The sequence below is a fragment of the Anopheles gambiae genome, chromosome 2, assembly GCF_943734735.2.
Source record: "Anopheles gambiae chromosome 2, idAnoGambNW_F1_1, whole genome shotgun sequence".
Lineage (NCBI taxonomy): Eukaryota > Metazoa > Arthropoda > Insecta > Diptera > Culicidae > Anopheles > Anopheles gambiae.
Genome location: NC_064601.1, coordinates 13,256,851 through 13,275,000, shown reverse-complemented (window position 1 = coordinate 13,275,000; position 18,150 = coordinate 13,256,851). Strand labels below are relative to the sequence as shown.

At 47.0% G+C, this 18,150-nt stretch overlaps 2 protein-coding genes across 3 annotated transcripts in view; one reads left to right on the top strand and one right to left on the bottom strand.

The window, feature by feature from the left end:
• Positions 1 to 9,071, top strand: part of LOC1281114 (connectin) — an 80,720-nt gene extending 71,649 nt beyond the window's left edge. For both annotated transcript variants that reach the window (XM_061644779.1, XM_061644778.1), the window contains one exon: positions 3,849 to 9,071. In XM_061644779.1, coding sequence (XP_061500763.1) covers positions 3,849 to 4,384 — 536 coding nt within the window. In that variant the 3' untranslated portion in view covers positions 4,385 to 9,071. The remainder of the gene's footprint in view (positions 1 to 3,848) is intronic.
• Positions 9,072 to 13,350: 4,279 nt separating this feature from the next.
• LOC1281116 (angiopoietin-related protein 1) lies at positions 13,351 to 15,605 on the bottom strand. The gene is made up of 3 exons (XM_321054.6): positions 14,555 to 15,605; positions 13,841 to 14,464; positions 13,351 to 13,737 (listed from the first exon to the last, which is right to left on the bottom strand). The coding sequence occupies exons 1-3, from the start codon at positions 15,013 to 15,015 to the stop codon at positions 13,461 to 13,463; spliced, it is 1,362 nt and encodes a 453-aa protein (XP_321054.6). The 5' UTR covers positions 15,016 to 15,605; the 3' UTR covers positions 13,351 to 13,460.
• Between the last annotated feature and the right edge of the window lie 2,545 nt (positions 15,606 to 18,150).

Below are 18,150 nucleotides of genomic sequence, written 5' to 3'. Positions count from 1 at the left end.
AAAGGGATCCTATCTTTTTTGTTTTACGACCACTTTGGGGTCACATCTGCCCGTTCCTGCCATGTCCCAGCTAGGATAGCTTTCGTACCGTTCTTCCGTGCTGAGCGCTGGAAGAAGGGAAATAAAATAAAGCAGATAGAGTACCTTTAAACGGTTGCCCCGCATGCCAGAATCCTGTGTCACCGGGCCTTCGGGAAAGGGTTGTACCGATGCATCCCAGGAGAAAGCTTAATGAAACTGATTTGCTTCATATTATTCTATGTTTTATTGTGTGCTGCCCAAGGGGATGAGAATGCTTTTGAGGAAGTTGGAGAATGAAAACAAAACGTTGACCTTGATATCATGTTTTACATCTATCATCTAAAATTATGCCAACATAAAACAGTTGTTAGTTAACCTGTTGTCTAGCCAAAATACTTTAGGAGCGAAAAAAAAATCGAGTAGAAAATAAAAAGGATGTACGTCAGTAACGCCTTCTTCTATGCAATCTTTTCCCCAAAAGCGCAGTGCCTTGAAGGTATTATTGTATTGAAAAAGTATTCCTTCAATCAAGTGCTTTACGACAAGAATATTTCAATATAGCCTACTCATACAAATAGGCGTATCCAACTTCGATTGCTGCTTGAGCTGATTCCAGCCCAACATGAAAGCTTCAATTCACCTGAACTGTTTCATTACATACCTGCTGTATGAGAATTCAAATAAGCCCTGCTCAAGTTTAATTATAAATCGAAAAACCCTCGGGCAATTACATGAGCCCATCCATGTGGCACTTGAGCTTTGCTCTTACGGAGTCCCACTTAATAAGTCCCGCCGACCCTATCTCTCTTTCTCCCATACACTCATTCTCCTTCTCTTCATCACAGTTTATTAATGCCGTCCCAAGTGTGCGCATTATTGCTCGCCCATAGCTCTTTCATAATCCCTTTGATCGGGTGTTCCGGAGATATTTAATAATATTCAACCTGCCCAATTTGAAACCGTCGATTGCATATGCTAATAGCAATGGGCTGTGAAGAAGTAATGAGAAAACTAATGAGAAACAACAGCAACAAAAAAACACAACCCGTATTTTATAACTCTTCCATCAGTATCGCTCGGACTGGCCACTTCCAAGCCGATCCTTGCCGGTGGTGTCGTTACGAGTGGCGCAAGATCAAAGTATTTCTGTTTTTGCTTTTGTTCACCTGTCAACGCGTTCAATTCCCATTCGGTTCCCTGTCCGGTGGGTCGGCAACCTGTCGACTGCTTTTTGGAACGTTGGAAATTCTTCAAAAGAAATGAACTTTCCAATATAGACCAACACACGCGCGCACGAACCATATCGGTAAGCTGGAGTCTTTTTTCTCTTAAGCTTGCTCTTTTTTCGGTCACGACATGCGTCCCATGCGTGGGCACAGTTTAATGCATAATTTTGAATTTAATTTAAATTCACCCATCATCAGTGCCATTTGCAATGGTAAGCGGTAAGTGGTTGACATCAGCAGCGTACGTTAAAGAATAATCAAGGCGAATGGGGAGAAACAGATGGGACGAAGATGGGTGGACCACCGAAAGAACACATTGCGATTGTTTTTTAATTAACAAAAATAACATTTTGTGCTGGAATGATGGTTTTTTTATTTTTTTATTTTTTTTGCCAAACACTAAAAAACAGGTAACGAACCGCTCATCATCTGGTATATGTTTATGCATGAATTTGCTTCTTGTTTTTGGTGGTTCAGTTGGTGCGTTAATTTCCCCGAGAGCTGCCGTGTGCTGTTAAATTTTCCTCAAAATGTCTCCCTTTTTCTCCGTACACATGAACCAGACCCATTGTGTCATTGCGGTGAGATGGGTTTTTGGGGTTCGTGTTTTGGGCATTTTGGAAAAGTTTCAACCTCAACCCCGAAACAAAATCACCCGAAAGTGAGCGAGTAAACAAACAAAACAAAAAAAAATCACTCTAACCATCAATCACAATTACCAACTTCGGCGAGTTGATGGTGGAAAACTGTCACTCGTGTACAGGAAAATTGTTGGTTCCTGGAAGTGAAATTAAAAAAAAAACAAGTGATTTTGTTGGTTCTTTTAGCCGCCCGGTAAGTGACCACCGACGGGCGCATTGTGGTCGCACATTAGCAAACGGAGCACTGCTCGCTGTACCGTGTGTCGCCGGTCTGGTTCGTTGCCGCCCTCTGGGTAGCTTACCACCATCAATCATCGTTTTCATTAAACCATTGGAGTGTGGGAGATTTGCAAGCATTTCCCTGTGCCACTTTTCACCACTGCCTACCTGTACCCGGCTGATCAGAACACAGTTTTGGAGTTCATTTAAATTTTCATTAGCCGTAAAAGCTAAATAAACTTTAGCAACTTCTCCCACCATCCGGGGTGAATCATCAACCCAGCGTCAAATGGTACGTCACCCACACCCGGAGTACTTTAGCTTGTGCGCCCACTTTAGCCTTCTGACGAATGTCAGAAGTCCTCCGAAGGATATTGCCCCACGAGAGATGACGACGAGACCGGCGACAGCCGAAAACGCACAAAAATCCTTTCGATAGGAAAATGAGTAAAACTTGATCGTTTCACGGTGAGCCGGTGACTTTGCTCACCACTGGCAGGTTCTGGAAACTCACTCGCCCGTTCTCAATTGACTTCCGAAAATCAACCATACCTTCGATTATGAAATAGTGACGCTACAGTGGTTGATTACTTTCCCCCAGCATTTCAGCTTAAACTTTGTCCGTATAATGCTGAGGCTGGTGTCCATTCCCTCCCGCTTTCCATTGAACTTTGCGAGCCCACTGTCGTGTCGGTCCCGCTTTGGCAATATTGATTTAATAAACGTACGCCAAGCACGGTGCACGCCTGACAGCTGAAATCAATCACCGCTCAATTGCCAACCGACCAACCCATCACCTGCCGTTGATACGGGGAAAAACTTACTCCTGCGATAGCGCGAAACGCGCCAACGGTTCAAACAGTTGCCGATGCTTCCGCAAAACGCCAACGTCTTTGACACGAGCTTAACCCAAACTTTGCCAACGGTGCGAACCGTTTTCCTGGCACAAAAACTTCTTCATCGATAATGCTGCAAAATAAAACAAAATCGTATAGTACATCGAACCAAAACAAAAAAGCTGGCATCAAATCAGGTCGGGCCTTGTTGATGGATTTTCTCGGCCGCCAACGATTCGCCGCACTTTGTGTACTGGTTGCAATAAATTCTTCCAAATTTCAACCTCAACCGCATGATGGACGGCTGTGCTTAGCCTGTTTGAGGGTTCATCGGAACATCGTTTTTACATTACACTGGCCCGTGCTGTGGCCATCTTATTGGCCACGTCCTGGCGTTCGCTTTAAACGATTGACTTTTGCACCTTTGCCTCGCCTTCACGGGGCAGCTAGCAAGTTCGCTAAAAAGAAAAGCGCAACCATCCATCGGAGGGCAAACTTCGAATGCTGTTTGTGGCCTGGCAACGTGCCAAAAAGTTAACAGACAGTATTGCCTCAACCCTCGCCCCACGTTTGCTGTGCATTTGGTAGGTCAGAGTTTATGATCGAATTTCGTTGTAGCGTGCGAAAACTGTCAAGAATGCAATCGGGTGGCGCAGTAACGTGACGGCACCCTGCGCGCTATGGTGTTGGTTGTTGCCCGCTAGTGTCGATGCTGGCACCTCGAACAATTTAAGATGCCACAGCATACGCGTACGGAGCATAAGATTGTGCTTTAAATTTTCCACATTACTCACAGCAGGTTCTAGCCGGTCTGGCCGTTCATGCATCTTCTCTTTGTTACACAGCACGCTCCTCCCGTCGCCTCTCTGACACTCTGTTTTCTTCACTCTCGTTTTCTCCGGCAGATAATCGGCTCCTGTGCGACTGCCGGCTACTGTGGCTGTTCGATCTGCGCAACAACACCAAAAACGAGGACCTTCGGCAGGCGCTCCAGCAGGTGGAATGTTTGTACGACATCAAGGGCATCTACGGCCCGCCGGCGCTGGCACACGGTCAGCCGAAAGAGTACGGCCGCAGCCAGCCGCACGATACCGTCGTGTTCGACGAGGAGTACTACGACGACACCGGCCACCGAAAGCCGGGCGTAGTGCTGCAGCAGAAAAAGTACGGCCCGAGCCGTACCGGCCCGGACAGTGCCGGCCCGGACAAGGGCCAGCTGCAGCCCGTCACGCTGATGAAGCTGCGGAAGGACACGATTCTGCCCTGCCCGAAAGAGCTGGACGAACCGACGGAGCTGCCGCTGTCGCGCGAATCCATCGGACTGGACCTGGGCTGGCGTTCGTCGGTGACGGCCATGAGCGATAGTGCAACCTGCCTCCGGTCGATGCGGCTGCTGCTCGGTATGTGTTCCCTGCTCGCGCTCACCCGGCGAAGATGTTAGTTTTTGGACGCTGCCGACACTTATCACGATTAACGGCGACAGGATTACTTATGGCGGCAGGTTTAGGAAAGGGGAGTAAGGATGGGGAACCCGATGTGTTTGTGTGTATACCCTCTCGTAGCATGTTTTGTTTTATCTACCAGAAGATCTCAACCTTCACTGCTCTCGCATTGATGCTGTACTGTTTCGTTTGTGAAAGGCAGAGGGGAGAAAGAAAGAAAAACAAAACAAAAGTGGGAAATGCTATTTGCCCCGCACAGTGTAAATAATGGCGTTAGATCAGAGTGGCAAATCGCTGATTTGCCCGTAGCTAAATAATGGTAATTTAGATCGAAAACGAATTTATACGAATGCCAACGATGCTCTGCTGCTCGTACAGTGTCTCATAGGACAGCCGATAGAAAGGACAGTACAGGGGGCACACTCTAGAGCATTGCAACTGTAACTCTTACAGCCAACTACTGCTCGTTGGCATACGGCAGACGGATAAATGAAGTGCATCACACCTAGGGCGGTGTGGTCCATAGCGGCCTTGTACATACAACCTTTTCCTTCTACCCCTTTTCATCTGTTCAGACACTCTACCGTAACGTTTTTGGTACCTAAATGTGTGTCTCTGGCCCTCGCCCAGGTACGCAGAGATCGATCACTTAGTAACATACTGCACGCACACACTTTAAATTCCACGCAGGTATCGGACTGGTTACGGAATGTACGTGTACATAGCAGCACTGAAAGAATAATATTACAACGCGTTCCGAGCGACCAGCACAGCAGCTTTTTCCTTCCCGGCACAGCATCGGTACGGCTTCGCTGGGTGTTTTTGCTCGATTAAGTAGCTCTAGCTTTGGTTGTCGTTTTATATTACTTGCTAGGAGCTAGTTATTTCAACATTCTTTTCATAAAATATCTTTAAGCCCCTGCAAATGGTCGTAGAAGCTTCTGTCAAAACTGCGATTAAATGCCTTTTGCTTTAAGAATTGCATACTTTTAGGCGTTTTGATTCAAACTGTACAGCCCGTTCACTGCTACATTTGGTATTAGCAGTTTAGCAGCATTACAGCAAAGGCATTATTTATTTTTCTCCAACATATTACCATCATTCGGGGTGTTTTTTTTTTACGGTACAATTATTGTTCATTTTAATTTAAATTAAGTCAACATTGGCACTAAAACTGCAAACTACCTACCCTAACTGTGCTTGTCAAATGCACACCATTAATTACACGATCCTCAATATTTAGCCCTATTTTTGAGTGTCTTTTTGCAAATGAGTTAATAAAGCACTGTTTTTGTAAAGCTACTTCTGAACAACCCCGGAACAGCAAGTGGCAGAAGCCTGATTGTGCGTTCCCTGAAACCCATTCGAAGCTCACAAAATGAGCCTGTTTGACACCTCATCAGGCAACGGTCGTCAGTTTCACGAGCGCACTTTAACGAGCCCATTACGCCAGTAAGTAACACCCCGCCACCAGTTCCAATCTGGCTGGCTGGCAGTGCCATAAATGGACGTTTGCACCGTGTGCAGTTAGCGCGACGGAAGACGGAGCTGAATTTTTAAAACAGCCTAAAACTCATACCATCAGCGTCATAATTTACATACCCTGACGTCGCCGGAGGTTGAAACATTAGACCATTTGTCGCGAGTCCCGTCGCTCCATGGCTGTCAAAAAAACAGTACAGCCAAGTGTGATGGTTCGCTTACACTTCCCAAAGTCAGAAAACCACCACGCGACACTTGCTGGAAGGTGTGCGAAAATGGATGCTTACTGTCTGCTGGTGCGCATCGTATAAAATGTGTCTGGAAATGGAAAAAGCTTCAAAGGAAGCTAAAACCAGACTCACATGATGCATCTAAACAGCCGCACAAGACTAACAAACAAACCCGCCCAATGCCAGAACTGAGCTGTCTGAGTGTATGTATGTATTTGTGTTTGTTTGCAAACACAAGAGAAAACAATTGAAAAACAACAACCACGAAAACCCGACTACAACGCACGCTCCCGCACGAAAATGAACCGAAGGACGGAGGATAAAAAATGAAATGTTAATAAAATAACGAAGTACGTAAGCATACATTTACTGCCACCGTAAAAAGTGTAAAACGGGCGTACATAAACCATGGCACCCCTGGAAGGGGTATTTGCGATGGACCGGGTGGTGGCCCCGGCTATCGATGCCCAGCGTACGCCGGCGAGGGACAGAAAAGGGCTGTCGAAAGTTTATTTTTATTTCGTTTATTTTACAGTTTATTTTTTCTTTATTATACTAGCCGAACAAGCAACCGAACACATGCAACGCATTCTGTCGCCACACACCCGGGTTCGCGCTACGGGCGTGCAATGGGATGTTTTTCCCCCGAACACGTCTCGAAAGTCTGCTTCGTGACGCCTTTAAGGGAGAGAAGAGCAAGACAGAGCAAGAAAAACAACTTTGGTACAATTACGTTACTTCTATGTCTTTTTTCCTTGTTTTTCTCGCCCAAGCTGCCCTTTCTTTAGGCGCACCGTGGCGCAAACTTCTCGCAAGTCTGGGGACGCAGACAGGCAGAAGGGTGTCACGGAGCAGCCAAATTAATATTTAATGTACGCGCAGCCGATGCTCTACATCCGCGGAAGGTGAAGCTGTGAAAATAAAACCGAAACGAAGTTGCGGAATGTTAAAAACCAACCAAAATTGAACAAGCTCTTGGGGCGGCTAGAACGATCCACCAGACACGCACACACACACACACACACACACACACACAAATACACACACACGTACAGATGGCCGATCCATCGGGTGGCGGCAGCATAAACCCCGCGGGAAATGGGAAGTTGATTTTCTTTCGGCCCGGCTTCCTGGAGCGGAATTGGCAGCGCAGCCACCAGGCCGGGAAATGAGCACTAAAAACCCCGAATTGAACATCATGTCTAAGGCGTTTCGGCGGTGGGGTCGCACAAAACGTTCGACACTTAGGGGTGGGTGGCTGCTCGTAGTGGGTGATTGGGATTCTCCTGCAGGCACGAAACAGCAGCAAAAAAAAAACAGAACCCACGATGCCAACAACAACGATGCGACTAACACACTTTTCTTGTTGGGTGTGAAACCATCTTCGAGAAGCGCACCGGAGAACATCATTGCAACATAAAACTAGCGGTACTAGCGCACCCAATTAGTAGTCGAATGTAATCTGCGTAATTGAGTGTAATCATGTTACGAAGCTTGCAATGGGGTAGGAAGCCGGAAGAGCTGAGGCAAAGTCGATGCAATCTACAGCTCGGGCAAACGCTTTTTTTTTTGCTTCCCCTTTATGCTGTTCGTTTCCTATGTTTAATGCTTTCGGATTTAGGGGAAAAGGTGTAAGAGAAAGAGAGGGGATGGAGAGAGTAGGTTAGTGCAAAGTTTTCGTTCCCTAACCGACTTACCGAGTGCCAGGGGAGGGATTAGAGCAGGATACTTGGAAAGTTCCCGTAACGAAGATTTACGAGCCGGGCCACTGCCGGGACATGCGGGCGCACGGGTAAAATTATGCACCCAAAAGCCTACAATAGCGCCAGCCTGAGGAAACGTACGGCCGAGTAGATGAATGTGGTTGTGCAGGAGCATGGGACTACGCGAAGCATGTGGTAGCGCGCGGATAACGTGATTAGAAACGCCGCGTTGGTAGCTGTTACAAAAGGAGAAAGCCACGGAAAACTTACTGTACAACAGCAAGGATGTAAACTTAAGAGAAAAACACATACAACATACTTTTTTTTTTTGGTACAAAAAAAAATCATTGCAGGAAGGGGGAAGCTGTCAAAACTTCTGCTACAGCAAGTCGTATACAAACCATTGAAGTACTTTACATAGTTAAGATGAACGAGACAAACGGTGACATCAATGATTCGAATAGTAAATAGCATAGTCAATGCAAAAGAAACACACCTTACACAACTAAACACGTACAAGCCAGATTTTTCATCTGTAAATACTGTATAAATGTGACTCTAGATGTGCGACCCTAGCTACTCACTCACTACTCACTGCAGAGACACCCAGGCAGAAAGCAAAAACAGCCAAAACTGAGGGAAATTTAAAGGCAATAAGTCACAAATGGAAACGGTAAAACAGCAGAGCAAGGTGACTCCAAGCGAATGGGCCGCCTCGTTCTAGCACACTGAAACAATGTATCTGCTCGGCAGGGGCAGAACAACGTGCGGAAAATAAAACCAAAACAAACAGAGAATAATATATGAACACTAATACAAACAGAAGCAAAGCTATGCAAACGCCCCTCACACTCACCCAACAAATCGTGAACGTATTGTGTTTGATGCGTAGCAAGGATGATGAAATAGTTTGATAGTAGTTTGTTTTTATGTCACTTGTGTTTGCCTTAAACGTCCATTTACGAATCGATTTTTATTCTAATCCACAAAACCAGCGCAAACACACATACTACGGTGCGTACACGATGGCACCCGTGGTAGGCCAGGGCAGATGTGAACAGGGTTCAACGTGACAGAGTTGAGCAGAGGAACGATAATGAAATGAACCCAGCAGCAGCCAAGCAAAGCGGACAGGATGAAGTGAAAAATGCATCCTTGTAACATTTTTTATGCTTCAGTGATGTCCCTAACTCGACTAGGATTAATAAACGTATGGAAAGTAAAAATAAAGAAAACCAACAACAAATCATAATTGATCTTGAAAACAGTAATGGTGGATATTTACTTGCGTTCCAAGAACAAACACAAAATTGTGAAAGAAATACCCTAGTATTTACTGCGACTATTGTGAATATGATTGCATAAAAGCGATCAAAACAAGGCCCGAATTTGTTGAAAGCATCACGTAAGTATTCGGCATTGCAGAACGCCTAAATGCATGCAAATCGCACAGCAAATTCACTTTGCGCTACATCTAGATGGCGTACCGTTTGCGTAAAAGCATTTCGGTCCTAATGACGCCTCCCCACTGTACATCGTAACTCGATTGCTTCGCCTAATTGTTACCAACATCAAAAGACAATTACTCGATTTCTCATCGGCCATCGATCGAATCGACCCCTCCTCGAAGCAAAATCATGTTCGTCCCACTGAAAAACGTGCACCAGGCAAATGTCGTTCGCGTAACTTTGGGCCCCCATCAGCCAGCCCTCCGAAATGGGGTGAGTAGAAAGAAAGATTAAAATTTATAATCCTCGCCAGGCCGGTAATTTACTCCCAGCCGTGATTCAATCCAACCCAGCCGGGGAGCTGGCCCGGCCCAGTTTGACCTTGTTTTCGGGGCGGTGGCAACCGGGCACAATGCGGCTTGATCGATGGTCCAGCACGACGCAGCACGTGGGGCCAACGTCGGGCAGCGACGGGACATGCTGGAGCTGAAAACTTTGCCGCAAACTTTTGCATCTCGTCCGCTTCATCGTCTTAAGCAGCATGTTAAGCAAATTAACCTCAAGCGATTGCCTGCAGCCTCGCAACCAGGGCGCCATTGTTGCAAGGGACGTGTTGCGGACGACGGACGGCTGCAGGAAGGTGATGAGTTGGGTTACATTACATTATCCTTCGGCCGGAGCGATAAATATTGCTTGGAGGAAGGGAAAGATTTAAACCGCTTGTGCTGTTGCGGCCTTTTATCCGGTACGTGGCGTTAGCTCGTGACGCAGGGCTGGGTGGGTGGGACAATTTATAGCATCTTACTTGATGGGCGTTCGGGACAGGGGTGCGTAATGGTGTAGGTGGCTGGTTGCGAAGCAAAAATGATTGAATATGAATAATGGAGCTGGCATGGATTGAATGGTTTTACAGAGGTGTAACAGCTTTCGACAGGAAAATGCACATAATATTCAATCAGCCATTTGCTTGCCACTTTTAAACGATTTTCACAAACTAAGATCTACAGAGATTTTTGCTCTTTTGTTTATCATCATCGTGTTTCAAGCTTTTAGCTTCAGATGTATTTCGTACAAAGTATCATTACATGATTTTGTTTTTTCAATTCAAAGACTGTATTTTCATTTATGAACATACTTAAAGCAAACTCGACGGTGATCAAACGCACATCCGTCATTAAAAAAGATACACTACGTTGCATCTCAACCATTGCGCACAAACCATGCACTGGGCTAAGTACAAACCATGTTACCTTACTGTTCGCAGCAAACTATCAAGAAAGAGCACTCTCATTTCAACAACGAACGCTTCCACACTCTGCAATTATAGACGACATGAGTCAAAAGATCCGCCACCAGCTCCTGAAAGCATCGTTGCAAATCGTGTTCGTTTGGATACCCAAAAGCGAGAAAACAACAACACGCCTTGCTGCACTTTTTAATGGTTATGATTTACTGCAAATGCACGGAAGCGCACATTTAATGGGCAAAAATAAGATTAAAATTAAATGCGCATGTACGACGTGAAGCTGGAACCGAGGAAAAATGGTATGCAAATAAATAACAAAAACACACAAAAAACGCATCAAACAAACCGAAAACTATTCACTCAAACACGAACTTTCAGGCGACGGTAAAATCAAAACCAAAAATATGTGGTACAAGTGACCAGGGGCAGGACGGGAAGGGAAGGAAAGTGTACAACATTTAAATATATGTGTTCTAGCCCGCCGGGCAATGAAAGGCCCCGGTAGCACCGGTTACGTTCTTCGGTGTGCCTGAATGTTTGTTCGCTAGTGTGCTGGATTAACATAATTTGCTAAATGGAAAAAGTTTAAAAGCCAATTTAATTTTCACCCATATAATGTGTGTGTGTGTGTGTGCCTCGGTGAGTCTGTCTGTGTTGGTGTTGAAGGAGTGACCGAAAGGAGTGACGCACGATACGTGCTCTTGTCGTTCTGCATTCGATCCCCCTTCGCCGGCAGCGGGACCGTTCCTCCAAAAATGTTGTTGAAATTTTTGCCACACCGAGCAAGACACAAAACAAAACCAAATGAGTCTAAAAAACCGCCCACCCTCTCCACCCCATCCAGAGCAGGATGGAGGTAGTTTGGTGCATATAGAATGACTCCAAAAAAAAAACCAAAACCCCCTCTACGTTGTGTTGCAAACCTGTGCAAACGAGCGAACTCTCCGCGGGACCATCGGTGACGAAGCAGCTGATGATGCGAACGATAATGATGATTATGTTGAGCGAAGCTAGCGCAGTGATAAGAAGTGCATCACGACCAACACACACACAGACACACGCGAACGCGCGCAGAGACAAAAATGTGCCACTGCAAGGATCAAGCGATACCGGCAGTGGAATGAAGGAAAGCAGCACCAGTGTTAAGAGCACACGAGGACACAGCTATGTACCTGCAGGCACCTCCGAAAACGCCACTGCCCGTACACTGACGTCAGTGCAGTGTGCATATTCGCGTTGTGCATGGTCTCGCTTTTTTTTTTTCACTCCACATTTCATGCTACTCACGCTCTTGCCGTTCCTGCCGCACACCGCGAAACCATTGAAAAGCAACGGAAAACTGCACCCACTGACCCGACCCGATGTTGGGGGGGATATTGTATAGTAAAAAGGAAAATTCGTACCACAGAGCCCACGAACATCAAAGTAAAATGCTCCTGAAAGCTGTGCATATCCTTCGAAAGCACCGGGCAACGGGCAGTTCCCCTCCACCGCTCTCCTCGGTGAAAAGTCACAGAAGCGGTGGGTTGTTTCATTAGGTGGCACTATTTCTTTGCTTCCCCATTTTATGCTGGTGCGAGAATCGTTTGCCTAATTTTGGGAGTGGCATTTCATTAAAATCTGAGCTCGGGCCAAATGCTGACAGTGACGTTGCAAGGAAAATAGAGCATGGAATTACTTGCTGGGGTTCCTTAACAGCAGCGTGCAGCTTTTGAATTATTGCCGAGCTTTATATCTATCTTCTAGTTCTGGGGAATTCCGTCTCTTTCTCTGAAACTTTTTCCTTTGCGGTTTGCTTTGAATGCTTTTAATGCTTTAATGAGTTATTTTGAAACTGCAAAAAAAGCACAACGATACTAGTGATAGCTTCTACCAAACCTATATTGAGAAGTTTAAAACGGCTTTCCTATTTTCAGAAGGATGCAAATCTACATAAACAAAAGAGATATTAAAGCAGAACAAAATAGGAAAAATAAACATAATAAATAATGTTGTTACAACAAACACATAACTCGAAAATTATCACCCACATCACAAAGCGTCTCAATCATTAAATGACAGTTGCCAATAAATTGATACAACGCTACAAACCACCGCGCGACAGCACCACCCGCCAAGCCCATTAAGGATTAATGGTCATTAATGCAGAAATGCATTTTATTTTAATTTCCTTTACGCTTCATTCCTTCCCACAGGCAACACATCTTCTTCGGGGGGCAAAACAACCGAAAACAACGACAACCACCACAAACAACCAACGACTACACGTGCTGCCCCGGGGCATCGGGCGCAAGCATAAATCATTGCCCTCCAGCAGGTCCAGCAGGTTTGGGCGCAGTAATAAATAAAAATAATTTGAATTATTCACTGGAAGCGCACGGTTTCTCCCTTCCCGATGGGTCCAGTTCGTTTCGCAGTTCGGTTCCTGGACCTATCGCAATGGCCCCTTAATGCGACCAGTCGATGCGGCCACAGCATTGACGAATTGTGCCGGAGATTCCCATCAGAGAGATGGGCTTTAGCAAGTATGGGGGAGAAGATTATTTATTATGACAGAAAATAAATTACACAAATTAATATATGTATTGCGTTACAATTCACTAAATGCAATCACTTGGAGTTGGTATGGGAGGAAATAAAAACATCATAATCAAGGGATAAGCTTAAGTTTCCTACTGGATCTAGGCTCTATTGCAAGGGAGTATGTCATTAAGACATGACGCAATAAAAAACAATCTTGAAGTACAATTTAAAAATGCTGAAGCAGACGCTTATTTTGCAATTTATACCGTTGATACATGGATATCACTTATGCTATCCAAACGTGTCATCGACTTACATGCATAGATAACATAGTCAAACAATAAAATTTTATTATCGCCTCTTTATCCAAGGCGCACAAGTACAATCTAAATAAATATCTGTTCCATGTTCCGACACGACCACCGTTCACCAGCGCTCGGTCGCTAGAGTTCGGCTTCAAAGCCCGCCGCATAGAACTTCTCCTCATCCTCCTCATCATCTTCCTCCTCCTCCTCATCCTCCTCCTCATAGCCCTCCTCATCTATCCTGTGGTAGCCATGGTGCGCATGATGGTGGTAGTGCTGCTTGTGGTGATGCTCCTTTTTGTTGCGCATCATAATGCGGGACCGCTTCAGACTGTAGTTGAGCCCGCGGAACTCCTTCCAGAAAATGCCTGACAGATCGTGCGAGTACTCCTTCCGATAGGCTCCGTTCAAATTTCTGTAAACATGCAATCATTGAAAGACACCAACACCGGTGTGTTAATCATGTACCATGTCAGTTGTGACAGCCGCCCACCCCACACCAGTAGCATAACACTCACGTATCACCGCACGCCTTGTACCACCAGCCACCGTGGTTCGCCTGCGCACAGTTCTCCGGCGACTTGTCGTTGTCCCGATCGTACGTCGAGAACTTCATGCCCTCGGCGTCCTGCAGCGAGTTGCCCGCATTGCCAATGTACCCGTGCAGCTTGGCCAGCCGGTAGTCGTCCTTCTCGCCGTCGATGCGGAAGTACTTGTACTTGGCGTACGCGAACTTCCCGTCAAAGTCCTCCAGCAGTATCAGCAGCTCGTGCTCGCGGCCCGCCATCATCGCGTAGATGTTGTCCAGCCCGAGCCAGTACTCGCCGTGCCCGAAGTACCCGAACCCGCGCTTGTAGTGGTTCCACGGCCGGAAGAACGTCTCCGACCCGTCGAACCGGTTCTGTATCACCGTCCACGCGTTCTGCCCAAAGTCCAGGCTGCACAGCACGTACATGCTGTTGGTCACGTTCGTGTACACCCGGTACACGCCCGTCTTGATGATGCGCCGATCCTGGCACGAGCTGTACACGATCTCGTCCAGCTCCTGCAGCGGCGGTGCCTCCGTGGACGATTTGACCGGCCCAAGCGCTTCGATGAGATTTTCCCTCGTCAGGAGCTGTACCGCACCTGCCTTGGCGCGGCTGCAATAAGTGAAAGGGTGGAAAGCAAATACACATGAGCCGAAAAGAGGGGCACGCGACAAACGGTCCCAAACACGCTTCATCCATTACCTTAGCAGCATCGAAACCGCATGCGTCTGTTCCTCGAGGTACGCGATCTGGCTCTCGCTGTTCGACACGAACCCACCGAGCGCGGTCAGGCTCAGGTCGATGTTTTTCAGCAGGTTCTTGATGTTGCGCAGATCGACCTGCACCTTCAGCAGCTTGTCGAACGAGCTGACCACCAGCAGGACCTTCTCGCGCAGCTTCTTCATCTTCTGCGCGATCACGTTGCAGTTGCACTGGTCGCTCTCGTCCTGCAGCCACCGGCCGTTCGACTCGAACGGATCGCCAAACCCGTACACCATGTTGTGGTGATGGTGGCTGCCGTGCTTCTTCTTGTGATGTGTATGGTGGTGATGCTGGTGGTGCCCGTGGCTGTTCGATTTGATCGGCTCCCCGTCCACGGTCAGTACGGCGACCGCCAGCAGCAGCAGGAAGGCTCCGAGCAGGAGCAGCTGTAGTTGCCTCATTTTCGGTTCGGTCCTAAAACGCGACTGGCGGATGCGCCGACCAGTCGCTAAACCATAACCCAAGCGGTGGACTTTTCTCCCGGTCAGTGCTGTGTCATTAGCCGTTCAATAGGAGCTGCACAGCAAGAACCGTTAGCTGAAACCGAGCACAGACAGCCAAAGCTTTCTCAGAGAGCATCCCGAAACGGCGTTGAAAGCATCCCGAACTGGTTTGCGAACTCACTAGCTTTGGTTGGGGGCACACTTGACCCAAATAGCGCTCTGGTGCGTTTTGGCACTATCTCGACTAGTTAGCTCTCGTGCCAATACTTTCTCGATTGCTTTGTGCCGGAAACTGTTGGCAATTCGGCAGTGTGAATTAATTTCTAGATGCTACGATCCTTTTCTATCCCGCCGCAATCACCACCTGAGCAAGCAAGGTGTCGCTATGGGACCCGTTCCACCACTCTGGCGGTCTCACGCACGCAAGATCAAGGGGCTGCGATAAAAATAAACAAACGCTCCACTCATACCCCCACCGGATGGTCGTAAAAGAAAGAGAAAGTAAGCGTATGCAGATGATTAAATAGTGTCAACCGCGGGCCGAAGCCTCTGGCCCAGCATCAACAACAATCTGCTGCGCTAATCTGGGATGTCTATCTACATATCACAGCGATGAAACTGGTTTTGGCGCATCCGAAATCAGTCTAACGTCAACAAGCAGCAAAAAGGTGACCAAAACAAAACGAAAAGAAAAAGACAGCAAATAGCCCAACAACCGCTTGCTAATTCTCCTAGATTTGCCGTTGCGGATGTGAAGCTTTCGGGCACCAGAACACAACAAAAACCAGTTCTCCCTACGGTGACACCAAGCTGGTGGACAATTTATTATGTTTCCATCCCGGTGGAGAAACACAGCCGAACCGGGGCCTGCTGATCTGCTGAGCGGTGGAACAATTTAATCACTCCGAAATGTAGATTGTTGTCGGTAGTTTACATCAATATGCAAATTGAGGCATAAGGCGCGGTCAGAAGATAGCAAAAACACACGCACACACACACAGAGAAGATCGCGAATTATACACAAAACATTCAGCACAACAGTCGATTTGACGTCAGAGCACGGGATTTATAGCACGAGCGTTTGGCTTTTATTATAAATGGCTTTGATATTGAGAAATAGCGAAACTCCCGCAAGCCGTGGACAGCAGCGCTAGCAACAGCAGCTTGCAAGAAAATAGAACGTTTGCTTTTGCTTCCTTTGAGACGTCGGTTCCAGTGCACAGTGCTGCCGCTACATACCCCGAACCAGCCAGTCAGTTCGTTCTATACAAAAACCCGGTGCCATTATATTTACTTACTGCTAACGCTTGACAGATGTAACAGCACGAAAGGAAAGTAGCGTATCTTCGCTACAAAACCAACGTCCTCGCGGTGCCATCATGCTGATGAAAAGCTAGAGACGAATCCAGGGGCTGATATCAGCAGAAACCCGTTCCCCTAGCCGCAAAGCCGATGTTGCGATACGGAAGAACAGTGCACAAACGATGAAAGTACCACCGGCGGTATGTTTTCTTTCGCCAAATGCATTTAACGAATCAGTGCTAGTTTCTTACCGGTTCGATGAGTACCCTTTGATCAGATGTCATGGTACCTATCGCCGGGCGATTGCCGTTTTTGCCTGTAGCCTGCCGGGAAATGGGAGCGCTCCCGGTGAAAGAAAACCTCCACGGTACAGCATATTTTTCGTGGCACCGCTCGCTACTCCACCGGAGGGAAGCGGAGGGTACATTCGGAAAAATTGATATGTCGTTTAATTTCCGGCCCTAGAGAAGACGCTACCTGTTGCCGATTCTGCTGCCCGCTTGATCAATTCCACTTTCGGTAATGGACAGTGGGCGCTGGGTGGTACCGTGCCCTTTTTGCGACAGAACACAGGTACAGGAATTTGGCGGAAAGGGCAGCAAAGGTTCCTTTCATCTATTCGATTGGCTGGATGATGCAAAGCAACCTTTTCCTTGTACTGGTTTTTGGTAAATAACTTTGGTTTTCGACAGTTCATAGAAAATGTTCGTTTACTGCTCCAGCCGTCTAGGCCTAGGTTGAAATGTAACGTATGTAACGCACAGCGCAAATGTGATCCAATGATAACAAAAACGTTCTCAGAAGGAAGCTACAACGAAGGAAATGGTCCCGTTTCAAGAATTTAAATGTTTGTTACAGAACATCCTAAGGCAATTGTTACGAGCTCTAGTCCAACCAAACACTCTAAGGTCACCTTTCGATGCTCATACAGTCATAGTTCACACAACACCCCACCGCTTGTTGCATCGTTTCCTCCTCAAATATGCACTTTATCCCAGCATCCGGAGATGGAGCGCAACGGAAACGAATGACCACCGCCCAACGGAGGCAACTAATTAAACCCGAATATGCCCAAAAATTGGTACCGGCATGTGAAATATGTTCCCGCTTGAGCATCTTCCTACACGCCGTCATTAGGCAACCTCTAGCAGTGGGCAAGGGATGCGATAGGACCACTCACCGTCCGACACGGACAAGTACGGACGGTAGTTGTAGCCAGCCAACGAAAACTATTCGGCTCCAGCGCTGCAGTGTACCAAGGCAGCAGGTCAAAAGTGTCCATTCCCTTGCACGACGTAATTGAATCGCTTGCATCAAGGATTGCGCTTGCAGGAGCGAAACAGCGAACGTGAGTGAAACGGGCTCTCAAGGATGTGTTCAGAAATGGAGAGCCACCACCCGCACACAAGCGCACATGGAAGTTTTGGGAAGGGTGGAATAATTTATCGTGTCATAATAACTGTCGAAAACTGGACACTACCTTCGCTTTTTCCCGAAAAAGTCGCTCCCATTGGATGGTACCGAGTAGATGGTATGCTTCTCTGGATGGGCTCCAAGTATTTGAGCCACAGCAGCACTAGTAGCCATGTAACGAATTTGCATGTTCAGCATTCACCGGAAGTTGTTGCGCTGAATGTGGCCCATCCAGCAAGACGAAAATTAGGGGAGTAGGAGCAACGGGGTGACGGGTGCTAGGCAAGCTGGAAATGGTTGCAGCACGGTACGGCAACGGAGAGTTTGACCACTTGGTTCTTAGATGCCAAATGCATCGCCAAGGAAGTGCAATTTCAT

Excerpts from the sequence above, each read along its gene's own strand:
- LOC1281116 (XM_321054.6), bottom strand. The coding sequence starts at position 15,015 with ATGAGGCAACTACAGCTGCTCCTGCTCGGAGCCTTCCTGCTGCTGCTG. Across the intron at positions 14,465-14,554 it reads GCGGTTTCGATGCTGCTAAG|CCGCGCCAAGGCAGGTGCGG; the intron begins GTAATGGATGAA and ends CACTTATTGCAG. Across the intron at positions 13,738-13,840 it reads TACAAGGCGTGCGGTGATAC|AAATTTGAACGGAGCCTATC; the intron begins GTGAGTGTTATG and ends GCATGTTTACAG.